This window comes from Pseudoliparis swirei, chromosome 19 (genome assembly GCF_029220125.1).
Source record: "Pseudoliparis swirei isolate HS2019 ecotype Mariana Trench chromosome 19, NWPU_hadal_v1, whole genome shotgun sequence".
In the NCBI taxonomy this organism is placed as follows: domain Eukaryota; kingdom Metazoa; phylum Chordata; class Actinopteri; order Perciformes; family Liparidae; genus Pseudoliparis; species Pseudoliparis swirei.
Window position 1 is genome coordinate 20,411,367 of NC_079406.1, and position 18,826 is coordinate 20,430,192.

The 18,826-nt window shown below is 40.8% G+C and overlaps 1 protein-coding gene across 5 annotated transcripts in view; it reads right to left on the reverse strand.

Annotated features, from left to right (window-relative positions):
• diaph2 (diaphanous-related formin 2) overlaps positions 1-18,826 on the reverse strand; it is a 389,710-nt gene that overhangs the window by 364,505 nt on the left and 6,379 nt on the right. For 4 of the 5 annotated variants that reach the window (XM_056440255.1, XM_056440251.1, XM_056440250.1 and 1 more), the window contains exons 3-4: positions 8,535-8,567; positions 5,029-5,205 (exon numbers count right to left, since the gene is read on the reverse strand). In XM_056440255.1, coding sequence (XP_056296230.1) covers positions 5,029-5,205; positions 8,535-8,567 — 210 coding nt within the window. The remainder of the gene's footprint in view (positions 1-5,028; positions 5,206-8,534; positions 8,568-18,826) is intronic. The other variant, XM_056440252.1, reaches the window with a different exon arrangement.

Here is an 18,826-nt window from a genome sequence, read left to right on the forward strand (position 1 = left end):
TCGTACAACACAAAGGCAAAAAGATTTGGCAATTGGCAGTTTTTTTTACTGAAGGAAACCAGCAGGTTTTTTTAATTAATCTTTGAACCCAGCTAATTTTTTTGCTTAATTGACATTCAATAAACGATGCGAAATGTGGCGGGGCGATTATGTTGTAGAAGGGGAAGGAGGAGTGGGCCAGCGGGAAACTTGTCAGGGGGCATACTGGAGGAATGAGCCATCCATGTTTTGTCTCCAAAATGATTAATGCTCTTTTATTAATTATACCCTCACAGGCTACATAAAGAATCCCAGAGTATATTTGACTCTGCTGCTGGTCTTGAGCTGAAGGATTTGAGCTTGTATCAATGACAGTGGAGTTACCAAGACATATGTTCCACATCTCATTTTGGTCAGTCTCCACTTGTCTTGCTTATTATACGCCAAAAATAATCTCATTTTTGCAACTTGACTAATGAAGCATCCTGGACACCATGAATAGGAGTGGGCCGATTGGTGGTTGGATTGTATATTGGCTAATTATGGAATTGTTTTTCCCTCCAGCAATATAAAGATGATTTAAACTAACTTCGCATACTATCAGAAATACAATGTTGGCCTGGCCACTGAATTCATCAGCACGGGGGGGGGGGGGGGGAGAGTGGATTTTTAAATCCGTATTTACAAACCAGGTTCCCTGCATCTCTGTTCAGAATATTTCCAAAAAAAATTGTATTGATTAAATCTATCTCCTTTCAATGCATTGTTTGAGAAGAGTGACAGGAAGAGGGTTATAGAGGTTTAGTAATTTATTAATAAGGATAATTCGATTGTCAATGTTACGAATGACGCTCTAAGCTTTTAACTATTTAAAGGAACACGACACTGTGACAGACACATTGGATTTGAAATCAAACAATGGTGATGAGCTGACCTTCACCATAAGGGTGTCATATCCATATTGGTTGAGCATACTCATAATTGGACTTGCGGCACCTTGTTAAATATTTATATATCCCCCTGAGATTTAAGACAATCAACACATTGATCATAAATACAGCCAAAGGTATCATGTTTTTCATTGGCCAAGTGAGCCACCTCAATCCAAATGAGCAGGTGTTTCATTTACTAAAGACCTGCCCCCAAAACAAGCAATAAGTGAAGATGGCTGCATCACAGGCCTGGCAACGCATCAGGAGTAAGACACCAACTCACAGAAAACAGCCTTTATAACTAGCATCAAATATGTCTGAGTCTGAAATGTATCTGAAGAGTCCAAACTAAGATGATAAGTGGATCCAAGAAAAGTAGAGGATGTATCAAAAATGTTTTGCTTCAACCGTGACAACGCGATTATTTTGTCCACTGCCCTCCAGCCTGATCCATGTGTGTGCAAGGGGACATGCAGTAACTCTCCTGTGGGCTGGTTTTAATGTCCCGTTGCAGAGTGTAACTGCTGAAGGATCACATCGGAGCTTATTACTCGTGGTGTACATCCGGACAATGGTGCATGGAGGCACATCAAAACCTCAAACTCGCCGCAGCTGCTGCAACGTGACATTCCTCTTGCACTGGTCCTCTGTCTCTGCGAGCGCCTCACTCCCGCTCACTACGCTCGACGATGAGAAGGCTCTCTCTAAAGAATGCTAACGGAGACAAATTGGCACTGGATCCAAATCAATTCAATCAATCCTAAGTAAGGATGTTATGCTCTTGGGGGTAAAAGCGTAATTTGGGTAATAATGCCTTGCCTGTTTAATGACAACATCAACACGGATGTTTTAAATTGCCAATATGTGAACACTAATGACACATAGTCATGCCCATCAGGGAGATTTGTGTCTGGATGGAGAGGACAAGTTGCATCTGAGATCCCCAGGTCCCACTTCTGCTTTCCTTTGATGGTTCTTTGATAGACAAAAAAGAGTTGAACTGAAGATAAAAAAGTGTTTGCATTGCACCAAAGTTGAGTTGGAAGGCCCTACAGCTTGCTGAATGCCGATTACCTTTGCTCACATGTTATTTTGTGTGCTACTGTGCTCCTCGGTCCAACCTCTTGGATTGGAGTCTGCTACTGCAACACAGCTGCCTTCTTTGTGAGATGCAAATATAGGTTTACAGCTTCAGTGGGGCGGGGACTAGTGCCGCTGCTAGCCATGTTGGTGCCCTAAGCTTAACTCCTTCACGATGCCCCCCCTGAGATAGGAAAGGGCACCCGCGGCGAGCAGGGGGAGGGGGGGGGGGTGCTAGTGGGAGTGTGCTCACCTGTGCGCGCATCGGGGCTCTGCGCCGATGCGCGAAACGGAGAGCCGAGAAGCGTTAACGCGACACGTAGAGACAGAAATGACATGCTGTTGTGTAGAGACGATCAATAACAGACGTTTAGTTTAATAAAAGAACAAAGAAGTCTTTAAGTAAAAGGACCTGACATTACTTCTGCTGTAAACTGGCGCTATAGAGAAAATTACAGGGTGGCGGGCGGAGATTTCAGGGGGGCGGGCTGCCACCACCCTGATAGAATGGTAGGGGAAACACTGCATTTCATCAGTAGATTTACTGCGATGCATTTTGATGAAGGGCTCTGAATTCCATCTGTACACATCTTGGCCAATCTAACAACAGGACACAGTACACTACACCCTTCGAAAAGGCAATGCTGAAAATGCTTTTTCATGCATTCCCATTGTTGTAGTTTTATGAATATACTTCTGCGAGAACGAGTTCATTCGCTTTTCCTCCCGACTGAGTGTTTCTTCTGAAATGTTCCCCCGATCCCTTTGATGACCATTCAGAAAGAGAGTATGTGCGGTTTAGGCTTTGATACAAAGCACAATTTGTTAACCACTTTCCAGAAGAAAAAATTTTTTTCTCTTCACCCGAGTCATTAATGCACAGTAGGTGGTCTCACATATACGACATGGGTCATCACTTCATTCGAAGCAAGATAGACATCTGAGACTGTGGCATGTAGCGCAATAAAAACAGCCAATAACCGAACAACAATAGCTCAAATGCCATAAAAAGAGATAGAGAGATGACAAAGACAGATAGATGGTGAAGAGAAGTTGCTCGCATCAAAGGGAACACGGTCATTTAACTGTGTGCTACATTAAGAGCAGAAAGGTTTATGCTAAAGTGTACAGAGCAAAGAGTGGTGGCTTCAAATGTACATAAGTAAATAACCCTTTTCTTTTTTTATTTCACTGCTAATTATACTTCCCAACCTGAAGTGTCAAGGCCAGTCAAATGTCAGAGCAGCAACATGGCTTCTGTGTCATCTGTCACTGAGCAAATTGAAGCCTGGGTTTAATGTCACGCTGCTGTGAGCACAAACATAGTAATTGAGAGGTGAACTGAGTGACAGGGATGAGCATCCAGGCAAGAAAACACGGAGCAGTAGCCTGATGAGAAACAGGAGCACCGGTCGCATTTCTCTGGCCCTGGGAATAATAAAGACCATTGTGTGAGAAAAAAGGAAAGGCAGGCACTGTACCATGCACATGTACACACACAGAGACATTACCCACAATAGTCCACACAAACTATGCAATGAAGCCAGAGTAATTCAGCTCCCTACTTTAAAGAGATGGGCTGAAAGCTTTTTGTTGGATTACAATCCCTCAGAACATCAAGCAAAAAAGTGTGACAAAGCTTTGACCCCACAGATGTGTGGCAAGTGAATTTAAAAGTGTCTTGTTCTTCTGACAGTAGCCTTGAGAATGAGTAAGTGGAACACTAGACGCATTTATCTTTACTATAAATACTGTACGATAATACCTCAAGTCTATTTTGAATGTTGTAGCACTATATATCCTTCAAGAGTGAAACTTTGAATTGCGTATTTATGAATATATTTCACACATTCGACCTCCAATCGGGGTCGGTCATTAAAGAAGAGCTCCTATGTAACCCAATAAAAGGATCCTGTTTTCAGGTCACCGGGGGAGTCAAGTGCGCTGCTCTCTGGACCTGCAGCGACGACAATTAGTTGTGTGTGCCATTGATTTGCGGGGGCTTTAATCTGCACATCTTTTGCCAAGTTTCACAAACCTCTGCATGTACATAAGTGGTTAACCCTTGTGTTGCCTTAGGGTCATTTTGACCCGAATCAATATTACACCCTCCCCCCGCCTTTGGGTCATTTTGACCTGATTCAATGTTTCACCCTCCTGTTACCTTTATATTTACTAACATATTTTACCCTTTGGGTTCAATTTGACGCCAGCAATTAAAACCTCCAGAAAATTATTAGAATTAATATTGTTTTCCAAGTTTAAGTGTGAGGCACTTTATGTTTGTTTGTTGACTACCGAAAGAACACCGACATTAAACATTGAATGGGGTCAAATTAATCCTAAAGCGGGGGTAGGGTGTAATATTGATTCGGGTCAAAATGACCCTAAGGCAACACAAGGGTTAAGAAAGATTATTTCTATAAATCTTCATGTGCAGTTCATCCCCGTGTCTGACCACAGCTCTTTGCGTTTGTGTGAAATCACAAATCACAAGAGCTTTGTTGTTTACATGTTCACATGCAAACTAGTATTACTGGGTCTCAGATTATTCATGCAGAATATGCAGCTGTTAACATCACATCCAGGTGTGCAGCTGTTAACATCACATCCAGGTGTGCAGCTGTTAACATCACATCCAGGTTTCAGATCTAATGCTGTGACACATTTTGGTCAACTTGAACGTGTTCATCTAGTTATGAGAAATACGACCACAATATATCTTTATTGGAGAATTCTATCTGTAAAAACTATTTTGTGAAATAAAAAACTATGTAACGATGCTTAGGACAACAATCTTCTGTGGTTAATATAGGGATGAAAGTGCTGTTCAGACTTCTGCCTTGTCAAACTCCTCTTCACCAACATCCACGTGTCTCAACTTGTGTGCCTCTTTGCAGAGATGTATTCAGCAATTTAAAATGTAATGACAGAGTGCGCACTATCTTTGTTATGTGGAAGCTGAACGAAAACTGATGTGAAGTGCTTCAAATGACCCGATGCAGAGGAACCATCTAAAGACATAAACAAAACTCACCATCATCTTCTCGAAGAGGTCAATGATCTCCTTTTCCGAGAGGTTCAGGGAGCGGTCGTCAAAAAGCGGCTGTGGGACTGGCAGCTCAACTTGGTAAGAGAGGGGATCTGTCGGGTGCTGTATGAGCAGCTTCTCCTTCTTATTCCCTGTTTTCCTGAAACTGGTGATGCGATCACGCTGAAAGAAAACAGAATGTTTGAAATATGAAAAACATGCCACTGCTAAAAAATACAGTTTAGACTAAATCAAGTATAGGACTAAGTGGCTTCGGTTATTGTGGATTTTCCCATGAAAAAACTGCCTGTAACCCAGAGTTATGTTCCCCAACATCAAAGTCATCGGTTTTCTTTTTTCAGGGAACACGGTTCACTCTAACTTACAGGAAACAGGATGCTCTCATGGCGATGAGAGCTCTAAAGGTGTCTTCTATAGAAAGTGGTAAATATAGGGAATGAAATGCAAAAGAGCTGCTAATTTTGCTTTTGATCAATAAATCTGTTCAATAAAGAAAGGATTGGTATTTGAAATGCATATTACATCCCAACAGCAATCAATTCATCAAATGTTCTGACGGGAGAAAAAAGCGAAATCTGTAGCAGAACTGTAATAAGTCCAAATGTAAGGACTGGACGGGCTACCTGCCTATCTACCTAAACTCTAGCTTTAAAGCAGAGCTTCTCAAAGTACCGTCCGTGGCTCTCTGTCAGGGGGCCTGCAAAATAATTTGCTCAAAATCATAAAATTGTGCTGTGTCATAAAAAAGCTACAGATGGGGACCATTTACACTAATAAAAGAAGCATATTGTGTCCTTCCTCCCACCCATGTTAGCTTCGGGTCATTAGAAACTCTGATTTGCATGTGACGCACAGCAACAACTTCATTATTTAGTTTAGACATCTGGTTTTATTATGTCAGTATTCCTACTGTTAATTAGTAACAATTAACAATCAGTGCGTTTACATGATGGTATAATTCGAATCTTGCTTTAGTCGGACTATGCTATCTTTTGGGCGATCTGCTGTTATCCCAATATACATGGCAGTGAGTAATTCGAATCATTGGCCGAAAGCATGTCATATCCGATACGATAGGCGGCGCTGTTTTCATTACAACTCGTGGTGATACAGCCATTTCCGCTTGACCTCTTCACCACCACCAACAACAACATTTCGAGAAAGATGGCGAACAGAGAGCGAGGCGAAGCTACATCCCTCTACTCTTCTTCCATGGTGTTAATAGGAGTACAGCTAATGCAAATGGCGCTATTGGCTGAGTTGATAACGGAGAGAAGACGCCGTCGCCGAAGGTACACAGAGAATTTAATTTATCGTCTCTTTCGACTTCCGGGTCACGACATGGGAGGGAGGGCGGGAGGGCGGCGGGATCTCGAGCATGCGCAAAGACGCAAAGTCCAGTTCCGAATCGAATTCAGAGTTACATGCCGCGAGAGTCGAATTATCAACTGGATCGGACCGAGCTATCCAGGGGTGTTAATCGGACCGAAGTCGGACCGCACATAGTCCGACTAAGGTGTTTACATGAAACGGATAATTCGATTTCAGTCCGACTAAGCCAATAATTCGATTGCATGTAACCGCACTGAATATAGCAAATTATCAGAATAAAGAAAAATAGCAACGACTAATTTTGCTAGTATTACATCCTTACTAATGGGGTGTTTAGGCTCGTCTTGAAGGTGCTGTAAGATCGTAGGCCATGTTGTTGCCTAAATCAAGAGGTTCACTCTTTTGGGGAAAGACATATCTGTTATTACTTGGCCAGAGGGTGACGATAGAGGAACGATCACTGTGGCAAACCACGATTGAGAGTTTGGGTTATTTTGTGGTTGTAATTTAGGGTGAAGAGGATGACTTTGCCCTTCTAATCCCACGTCAAGGTCACTGACTAAACAAACAGATCCACTTTGCCACCCCTGGAACCTCGAGTGAGGCTAAAAACAAGCAAAACTAGAACGGGCACTCGGTAGAGCGCATACCTTCGCATATCACAAGATTGGGCATTGAATTATGAACATTTTGGCATTAGTTGCATGCCAATTGGACATAAATGTATCGTGCTATGGTAAAAAAAAGATGTTGACCTTTCCATGACCTTGACCTTGACCTTTGACCCGATTGATCCCAAAATCTAATCAAATGGTCCCCGGATAATAACCAATCATCCCACCAAATTCCATGTGATTCAAGAAGATTTGACCTGTTCATGACCTTTGACCTTGACCTTTGACCCGATCGATCCCAAAATCTAATCAACTGGTCCCCGGATAATAAACAATCATCCCACCAAATTTCATGCGATTCGGTTCAATACTTGAGTTCTGCGAAAGATTTTGACCTGTTCATGACCTTTGACCTTGACCTTTGACCCGATCGATCCCAAAATCTAATCAACTGGTCCCCGGATAATAAACAATCATCCCACCAAATTTCATGCGATTCGGTTCAATACTTTTTGAGTTTTGCGAATAACACGCATACAAATAAATAAATAAATAAATACACGGCGATCAAAACATAACCTTCCGGCATTTTCAATGCGAAGGTAACTACAAAAGGTTTATGGAGTAAATATTTCCAATACCTTTTTTAAGCCTACTTGGTTGATATTCAAAAGAAATACAGATACAAGTTGTTACATACTATTGGCGAAAACATGTGAATGTGACATTGCATACAATATGACATTCATCAGGACTTTACTTACCATCATACCTGTAGGATTACCTGGTTTGCGCTCAGATTTTACACGCAATAACTCATGAGTTTACTAACTATATGTATCAGTTCAGACCATTAGAGCAAAAGCAGAAAAAAGTACATGAAATACATGCAACCACTCAATGTTAGTAACATGGGATGGAGAGAACATGCTGGATGAATGGCCACGTGGAAATTAAAATGGAAAGACAGACATGACATGACAACATATATGATGTCAAGACTGTTTGCTGAATTATTACTGGATGGATCAAACATACTGGGTGCAAACTCAAAAACAGTTTCTAAGGGTCAAAGTTTGAGGCTATTTGTTAACTATGGGTATTATGATATAATAAACCCCAGATGGAGCCATCAAATCAGAAGTCGAACTGATAATTGCACACTAAATGAGCTATGAGCTGCTTATTATAGTCTAGATGCTGTGGGCTGAATTTAGTTCATTATGAAAAATGTAAGCCATTGAGGGTGTCAAATAATAGCACCATAAAAATACATCTTTTATTAATACAGTATTATGAAGGACAACCAACTAAATAAGTGAGGCAAGTTTAAGATTAGACTTTTTATAGTAACCTTAGATTCAACTTATCCTCAGTTTTCCATGTTACGTTATAACATTTGGTTCTGATGTTAATTTAATGAATTCTCTCCTGACACATTTGAACCATCCACACATTTCAGTAATAAGTTCCATGCAGCCGTGACATAACACAGGATGATGTCAAACAAAACTAGTCACACCAAAATCAAACTGAGCACCTTACCATATCATCAGCCAATGTTTTTATGTGTATGTTCTGTTGGAGGGAGGGCAGAGTGTGAAAAACAAGATCCAACAGAAAATGACAACACCGCAGACCGCACCGTATGTATCCCATCGGAGAGCTTACACATGTTCAGTGTCCTCTGGTCAGAATTCAAATCAAGTTTCCAATGAACAAATATCAGCATATGTCTAAATATCTTAGATCCACAGCTGTGTTTCATTTTTCAATGAGGGTTTGAGCCTATGCTGGACACTAAACATGTGTAGGATGAGACAATACGTGATCCCAAATAATAGGCTTTAAATGTATGTTCACGTAAGTGTGTGTTCAAGAGTATCTCAATGGCGCACACTTAAAATGACACATACCAAAATTATATATATAAAAGGAGACATATTTTAAGGGAGCTAACAACCCACAGCCGCAGACATAATGAGCACACTTGTTCACAGCAGTCTTTGAAAACATGAAGGTTAGTTTGTGCTGCTTGCTTTTAGTTTGGTGTATCCCTAAAATAATACACTTTCGCAAGGCAATATGTCACAATATGGCAACCTCAACCACCAAAGAGTTATTGTATCTGTGTGTACTAAAGAGCATCTCTTATAGTGACAGTGGCTCAGCTGTATCATTAGTGTTCACTAACGGTTACGAATATAAAAGCCCAGACGAAGAACTCTACAACTTCTCAACTCCCTGCGTTTGCTTGCAAATCAAATCTTAGCAGGCTGGAAGAAAAATGCTTCATCGTAGAACCAAATTCAAACTACGACTCGTCTTTAGCGCAGATGTTTATCTTCATCTCAAACACAATAAGACAGGCTACCGCCAACGGCTTGTGGCTCGGCAAGGGGACAGCCATTCATAACACACCTCGAATGAGAAGCATAAGCAACAGTGGCATATGCTGTGGCGCGAGGCTGTGAGGCACTAATGAGTAGGAAGATGTGGAGTGGTGATGGCCATAAAGCCCGCCTCCAGCCCAAGACTTCTCCACTATTCTAATCAGGAAACTACTGATGCCGGGGCAAGCAAACAGATTGGCTCTAACCTGCACCTCTCTCTGTGCATCTTCATCAGCTGTCGCTGTGGGCAACACTGAGCAGGCACTTAAGCTGCCATATCTAAAAGTAGCTTTGTCTGCAACTGCTGTTCAACAGTTGGGAGATAAAGCGACGAGGCGCAGAAAACAAAGCTTCAGTTTCTATGTGCAGGCATCATGGTTTGTCCAAGTCGGGATAACAGATATGGCATATTCATCATTCATGATGCAAAGAGGCGAGCCCCTCAGATGTCCAGGTATTTGATTCACTCTCCTTTAGAGTAGCTGCACCACTCCTCACAATATCGATGGAACTTGACCTGGACAACAACTGTTCACTCTTCCAACTCAGAGAGCATGTGTCATTCAGCGCAGCATTCTCTTGAAGTCTATAACCGCGTGAAACAATAGCTAATTTTCAAATGGAGTACTTAAACATTTTCTAATCAATTTAACAAGAATCAAACCACTGTTTGGTTAATTGCCTTGACTTGAGGGCCTTTCCTTGCCCATTATCTTGGCAACATCGCAACAATGCAATTTAACATCTAACAATTAAGCTTGCATGTCCTCTGGGCTTCTCCCGCTTATTAAAGTAAACTTTTTCATCATAATAAATGTTTATTACCAAACACATATTCCTCTAAATAACCTAATCAAATTAGCTCTGGGTCCCTCCTTAATCAAATATTATTATGACTCCGTGCAGATCTTTAAAAATGAAAACACAGAGCAATATCCCAGAACCTGAGAGTCAATTTGGGGACACAGAATCATACCACTATGCACATTTCACACAATGTATTTTTTTAATTAATATTATAAGCTACAATTACTAGTAAAATTGCATTAACTCATAATAGCCTTTCATTAGTCTTGGTTTCATTAGGTCTCACAAACAAGATGGACAAAGAAAAAACTTTCTTTCAAATTGGCTACCACTACACCGCTTTTAAATAGCAACGCCTGTTATTCCCAACCAATTTAACTACTAGACCATCTGTATGATGTCATTCTAACTCACTCACTGGAACTATCACTATAAAATCAGTAGCCATTGATGCCTCTGTAAAACGAGTTTAGAGGGAAATTAGGTTTTACTTTAATTAGTTCTAATAATAACAAAGGATTGCTGGGAGTTGGCAGTGAGGACTATAATGCGATATGCTTGTTAACAGTTCTTGGCTGCAACTTCATAAAACTATCTTGTGTCCCTGTTTAATCAACTGCTAGCTTCAGCTACAGGCGAGGTGGCGTAAGCAGCACTCGCACCTTTTTGTCAATGTGGCAAAAAAAGTCACGTTTCCTCAAAAGGAAAAATAGCTTCCCAATGCTGGAGGAAGAGCAGTGAGAAATGGAGGCAAATGGTGCAAATTGTATAATTACCCTCGGCCACGAGTACATCTCTCACACCACGTTAGGTTAATTTGTTTTATAAACTCCAAGGCCATTTGTTGCTTATTCAGAGGGGAACAATTATAAACACACTACACTACCGAATACCTATTTGGCCCATTTCCTCTTGCCTCTCGATTCAGTTCAGGGCAGGTGGACTGACGCTGCATTGAAGATATCTTAGAGACACTGCTCAGAAACATGAGGCAATACATTATTATCAACTCATCAGAAGCAACAGGGATTGACATAAGAGAGCTCATCGACACAGACGCTGTACACAACTTGCTTATTGCGCTTTACACCCAAAAACAACAACAAAAGACATAAATGAATGGCCAAGATGACTTCACTCAAAAGGAAAGGAAAGTATCAGCTCAAACGGGAGCAGACGAGCATACAACTTGTCACTATAACAAAGTGAACATATTAAATACTGCATGAAGGCTGATGCTCTGCTTAGGTGTTACTGATCTTGATGTCTGTCCTAGAGAAGTATATGCATAATGGGCAATGTGACGATGAATCGGCTTACACAGAAACCTTGCAGCCTCAGTCAGGTGAGATGACCTAAAAATAATCATGATGCGTTCGCACCAAATGTGTTGCGAAAATTCGCACCGCGTTTGGTGTGAACGCAGCATTAGAAACCCTCTCCATCAGCATTGTGCAGTCTGGATTATTCAGATTCATATTCTGACAATACAACATTGCAGTGTGGGTTTCTTTTTATTTGTATGCTTTACAATTAAACTAAATGTTCCTATTGTGACAACAAGAAGTGGAGGATTACACTCCAGATAAAGCACACACCACGGGGGACAGCTGTTTCTGTTCCGACAGTTGCTCGACAAAACTTTAGTTTGCCAATTTGTCACAGCTTGTAAACATTACAGCACCCAGAAGCATAGTAGAACGTATAGAAAGCATCCAGGATGCAGAGACACGTATAATGACGGCAACACACGTTAAACTCCTAAAGCTCTCAGAGATCTAGCAGTCGGCAGAATGGACACAAGTGTCGATTCATGTTAAAAACCACTTACCATGAAGGAAGAATTGTCATTCACAAAACTCACAGCGTGGCTCGCATGCTGTCAACGATTAAAATAATGACTGCAAGTGAGTCAGATACACAATGGCCACGGTCTGGATACAAACTCCTGTGGGAGTGATAGCTAATACACATTTGTACCATACTGCCCTTTGGTTTCCTTCACATAATACCCCGTTCCGTTCAAATAATACATACACTGAATAACTACTGAGCTCCAAACTGTGGCAAACTTGGAGTACCGGTAACATTACAGACGAATGTTTGATAGTCGTAACCATAAAAATCAAAATTACATCATTTGTCTTTGTGTAATCAGATACCGCGCTCAATTTTGGAGAACTGGCATCAGACAGCACCAAATACCAACCGAGTAACTGAATTAGATGCAGTCTAAATAAATCACTTTGTCCAGATTAATCTTATTACAAAGTCCTCTCATTGGCTGCTTGTAAACTCGGAGAGTTAGAGCGCTGCACTGGCTGCGCCGCTACGAAGGATTTATGGGAGCATGAAAGTAACATTTATTCTTCTTGATAAAATTCATGAAATCAATCTTCATGTTTGCACTCGGAGTAAACCCTTTTCAAGCAGAGCAGAGAAGAGGGGAAAAGAGCACCATCAAATGGAACTCGTGAGCTCGTGGTTACGACACAGGAAGTCACGTCCACAATAGAAAAAAGTCGTGATTACACTGCTGCTAGGCAACGACAATATTAACGTTGCTGTCAGCATCTAGAAATCAGAGAGGCTAAAATAAGGTATTGCAGGAAATGCAAAAGCATAATTTTCAATTCAATTCAGTTAATTTTATATAGCCCAACATCACAAATTAGACATTTACAATCTGATAATAATGACAGAGGTAGAAGATGAGGCTGCTGTGAATTTCAACAATTTCCAGAGACATAATATTAAATTACAAAGAAAAACCTTTTTACAATACGTTAAATTTGTATGCACCCTCGAATGTCTTCCATGGCCTCCACATTTATTTTACAAACACGTCACAACACGTGAACTTTGAGCATTCTGGATACTTCCAGCTCCAGGAGGTAGTGAATTCCACAAGCGCCTAAATGAACTCTTCATGCAGCCCCACTCGAAGGCAGCATGAGACATTATTTACAATTCCATGTGGCATATATCCAAACTATATTATGAATGAGCCTTTATCCAGTTAGGATATATGTATCATTAAAACTGATTTAGGCAGCCAGGTAGAAATGCAAATAGCGTTTTTGCTCACATAATACAAAAAATTCTTCAAGAATGTTAAAACACAGTCAACATCTGTTTCATCTGCAATACAGCCTTAAGTCTCATCTCTACTCCAACGTTGGTAGGTGTGCTCATTTTTCCTGCTCTAGGTCCTGTTCAAAGAAAATGCTTCTCCGAGTGGTCTGAATAACTTCCTCAACCTTTTTATGATTCTGAGTTTTACTCAACGAAGCCGATATGATTCAGTCAAGCTGCTGCTTGGAACAGGGTTCCGCTCAATTGACAACACAACAGCATGCCGGGGATGTACATTGTTAATAAACGATTCAAAAATGAAAATGTATTATCCCACTGTTTTACATCAAATGTATCCATATAAATGTGTTTCTATGGTAGAAATAAGAAAATGATGGTGTAGTCACAATGCAATCAATCTTTCCTAAAGCACCAGTACGCTTCCATTGCCAAAAAGCAGGTATCAGACAGTTAAGGGCATTTAAAAAGTTGTCCAAATGACGGCTGTATTATATTGGCAAAAAATTTATATTGTAAGATTGTTCTCAGCAACGTTTATTGTAATATGAAACGTACCCAAATATTAACACTCAATTTTGTCTCTAATCTAAATTTAAAGGCATCATCTGAAAGAGACAGCACCAGTGAGAGGATCCTCCCACACTGAGTGGGCGCCTCTAATCCGCCGACTTAGATCTTGCGGGCATGTGTGGACTACGCCCGTTAGGAAGTGTGAAAATATACCTCGACTGTACTGGGAAACACTCGTGGAAAATGAGTGTGCTGGTTTTCCTTCCAGATCAAGCACCAACAAAGTTACAGCGTATCGTGTTTGAGGCGAAACCTTTCAACCTTATCTGTAGTTAGGTCTGTAGTTAGGTCTGTATTGTGTTCATGAAAGTTTTCCTTCTCACTCATGCTGGAGACCTTCTTCAGGATTCCGAGTGAGAACCGCCAACGAGCTGCTGCCGCTCAGCGGACAGCGAACGCGGCAGGAAAAACAGCTTTTAGCCCCGGGAATATTGTCAAATTAAATATTAAAAACTTTTTATATTTACAAAACCGAAGTTGCTGATTGTTTGAACAGTGGAAAGACAGACGAACAATTTTGAGAACTTTGATTATTTTGCTGTTTAGGTGTAACAATATTTCCTTCATGGACATTTATTTGGTTTAATTATCGGGCATTGCAAACTTGTCCAACTTGTCAACTCAAACAGTGACAACATTTACTATCGTCACAGATTGGACATCCGCATAAAAAGTGCCAACATCCTGTGATGTGACTATTGTGCAATGTTGATGCTGAAATGATATATCACGCAGCCCCCAAATCAAACATGTTAATGTCAGATTTGTGTGTTTATTTCTTATCGAACTGTCAGTTTTAAAAAATAGGACTTACATATGAGCTGCTTCTATCGACAATTAAAATAAAGACATCCACATCCAAACAAGTAAGTCTGTGAGTGTGTCACTGCAAATGGGAGTAAAACAGAGAGAGTAAAGTAAAGTGTGGATTCAGAAACCTGAAACCAAACAAGTGGTAGATAGTCTTAGAACTACGTGCAGTGCCACGAGCACACACATGTGGCAAGCTAACATACAAACAACAAAGGACACTGGCTCTTATGCTGGCACAGTCAAAATCGATCAAACACAAACACCATAATCGCACACTTGTTCTCTGGAAACTGGATCAGAAGCTTTTAGGCCCGGGAATATTGTCACATCTTTAATCAGAATGTCAAGTTATCCTGAATAAATACATTAAGTATTGACAGATTCTTGAGTTTCACTTGTCCGTTCCAATAAGTTCCCACAACATTTCAGACTAGAATGGGCACTCGGTAGAGCGCATACCTTCGCATATCACAAGATTGGGCATTGAATTATGAACATGTTGGCATTAGTTGCCAATTGGATACAAATTGACCGCGCTATGGTAAAAAGAAGATGTTGACCTTTTCATGACCTTGACCATGACCTTTGACCCGATCGATCCCAAAATCTAATCAAATGGTCCCCGGATAATAACCAATCATCCCACCAAATGTCATGCGATTCAAGAAGATCATGAACTTTTTCATGACCTTGACCTTGACCTTTGACCCGATCGATCCCAAAATCTAATCAAATGGTCCCGGGATAATAACCAATCATCCCACCAAATTTCATGCGATTCGGTTTAATACTTTTTTACTTATGCGAATAACACGCATATAAATAAATAAATACACGGCGATCAAAACATTACCTTCCGCATTTTCAATGCGAAGGTAAACATGTCATTCATTTCAAAAAGAAAAACAAAGCAACACAATAAAGAATGCCCTGGCTTCCTGTGAGAGCTGAAGTGCCTTTAAAAGGGCATGGGTCTGTGCTAGCCTGATTATTTCAGGAGAGTGCTGGTGCTGTTTACAGTTTCCTAAAACAGCAACTATTGAAAAGGGGAAGAACACAAAAGCCAGTGGAGCTCAGCTTTGAAAGGCACCACTCTGGATGGCCTGACCATGTGACTTGACAGAGCACACAACTGCCCTCTGGTTATCGCTGTCTCTCTTGAAAGCAAATTTGTATTACTATTCCCTTGAGGCTTTGGCAATGAGAAGCAGCCATTACAAGAGTTCAGGTTAGTCAGAAAGGTTGGAAATGTCTGTGTATAGAGATATTCTTACATTTTTCATTACAGAGAAATTTAATTTATACTCACAGACTGTTGTATTATCAGAAATCGAGTAAATATTATATAATCACTTAATGATTACTATTCTAATTTATTTTAGCTACTATTTGAAATAAAGTCATTATTGTGCATTGTTCACATGAATGAAACCTCTTTTTTTCTCTAATTGCAAAAACATGTGAATGTATGACCTTGTATCTTTAAGATGTTTGTTTTCTGATGCTAATTAGAGTGCTTGCTTGCTTGCTTGCTAGTACAATCCCAGCAATACGTCTGGATACATCACTGATTATAATCTGATAATCTAAATTCTGAGTCTCTCAAGAGATGACCTCTTGACATCGCAATGGCAGGACATTTTCATTGGACATGAACCAGGGAGTGCATCGCGTCTCCTCTTTCAGCCAGTGAGTCGTGCTAATGCATTGACCTCCTTTCACAGTGTCCCACAATACATGAACAGCTTTATTCAACAAATCATGTTTTGTAATTTAATTAATAAATTCTCCACTGCAAATATTATGCATGTGCTCCAATCTCTCCATGTACTGCTCAAAAGACTTGTATCACAGCACACGCTTCCCTGGCATGTTACATCGCACAGAACAAATGTCACATTATGTCTAGTGTCTGCTTTTTAAAAGTGTGAATACAGCTGTCAACTGACACTGATAAAGAGTCAACTAAAGTATGGCAGTGACAAAAACAAACACCTTTTCTCATCAAAGAGGGAAGCGTTGCAATCCTTCAATATCATGCGAGCAAAGGAGCGAGGAAGCAACTTCTTCCTGGCCTACATCACACTCTGCAGTAGTCAAAACACCGTCTACCACTCATGAATCATCAGACTACTGTACACCACGATTCATTCATGTATCGTTACAAAGAGAAACTTGATGCTCAAGATATGTCTTATGCAGTTTGTTTTATTATATGTAACTAAGGCAGCCAAATGAATTTCCAATTCTTAAGTCTCGTTTCGCATCTCAGAGGGTGACATTAGAGCAGCGACTATGTCGGTTTCTTCCACCGTGTGACTAACGCATTCTTCACCACTTCCGCTCTCCAACTTCCTGAATGCCAATAAAACACTCACACGTGGTCCGTTTCCTGCCTTTTCTCACACGGTCTCCAGGACACAGTGGCGGATGCATTCAATAAATGATACATGAGGTAAAAATGTAAAAAATTGAAAAGCAGCAGGTGGAAGAAAAATACGAAGACTACATAAGATAAACTTTTTGAGGTTGGCCAAACAGGATACAGGCAATGTAGAACACCCTCCAGGGTTTTTCCTGGGTCAAAATGGGTCTTCGGTGCTCCCCAAAAAAAATGTTGGTCTATGTCTCTCTATCTATTCGCGCACCTCACAGTTGCGTATTGATCAGACAAGAAGACACGCTTATCAACTCCATTACTATTGATCAAAACAGAACGAGGGTTCGGCTGTAGCCTACTTGAAACATACTATTGAGAACTAGAGATGCACCGATCAGGTTTTTAGGTGCCGATCACCGATCACTGAAATCAGTATCTGCCGATCCGATAATACCGATCACCGATCACGGTGTCGATTGAAGCATTCTATTTATTGTGCAGCATTATTGCCTAGGACTATGAGGAAATACATATATAAAGCACCTCAAACATCAAAGAAATTACAGATTTCTTTAAACATTTAGGACTTTTACTTTGAAAAATGTCCTAATTGATACATTAAAATTGATTGATTGCCAGTGTAGGGGATTTCATATATGTATGGAACACATCTGCATTATTCATTTCCTGGAACTCTTGGGGAAATCCATTTACAGGACTTTTTTTAACATACAAAAGTCTGACCTTTATTTTTATAAACTCTTCCTTGGTACAGTAAAAATGTTTTAATGTTAGCATAATTTAAGCTAAATCTCAGAAACGATCTATAAAGATACAAAATCAGTTCATTGTTTACTTGTGTGTGATTTGTCGACATCTTATTTTGAAAAACGGATGTTGTTTCACGTGGTTCTTTCCGCTAACTTTGCAAAACCGGATGTTGTGTCACGTAAATCCTTCTGCTAACTTTATCAAAACCCTCGCGCTCCCGATCGAATGCGTTTACCGTGAACATCAGTCTCTAGGGGCAGACATGTGAGTGTCGGCTGAGTTGACCCAGAGATTCAACTCGGGGGACGGGGACGCCGCTCGCTGCGTGAGGATCCCCTCGTGGTCCTCTCACTCTGCGGCCCTCGCCGGCGATCGTCTCCGCTATGTGCGGCGATTGAAACGTCTCTGATAGTTCTCGCAGATGTTACGTCATCTGATCGGCCAAGTTTGATCGGCCGTTTTGAGAACGCCGATCAAAACCGATAATGGGAATATCGGCCGATATGGATCGGCGCCGATCAGATCGGTGCATCCCTATTGAGAACATATTCGCTGACATGCACGTGATGAACACAGTTTTTTTTTTATTTATGTATTTATTTTTTTGCCTTAGGCGCTCGGGAAAACGGCTTAGGCGCACGCCCACATTTTCTCTATGCAGGAAAAACCCTGCCCTCACGTGTACGTGACAAGCTGACAACCTGTACTAAACACATGCGTACATGACCTAAAATGATCCGAGGCTTCTCTAAAGCTCATGAATCAAAGCGTCAAAGGCTTCAAAGTGACTCCGCTGCCAACAGCAATTTGAGAGTGAGCCATTAAACACGACTCTCAATGTGATACTGTCAAAACTGTCAAAAACATGAAGGCTAACAACAACTTTGCGTAGCAGAATATTTCATGCTGACACAAAAATTTACTACTTTCAAATATGGGCGATGGCCTGTAGCAGAGCTGAGTGATGTGTACGAACATCATAAATCCTTGTTCCAGGAGAACCACAA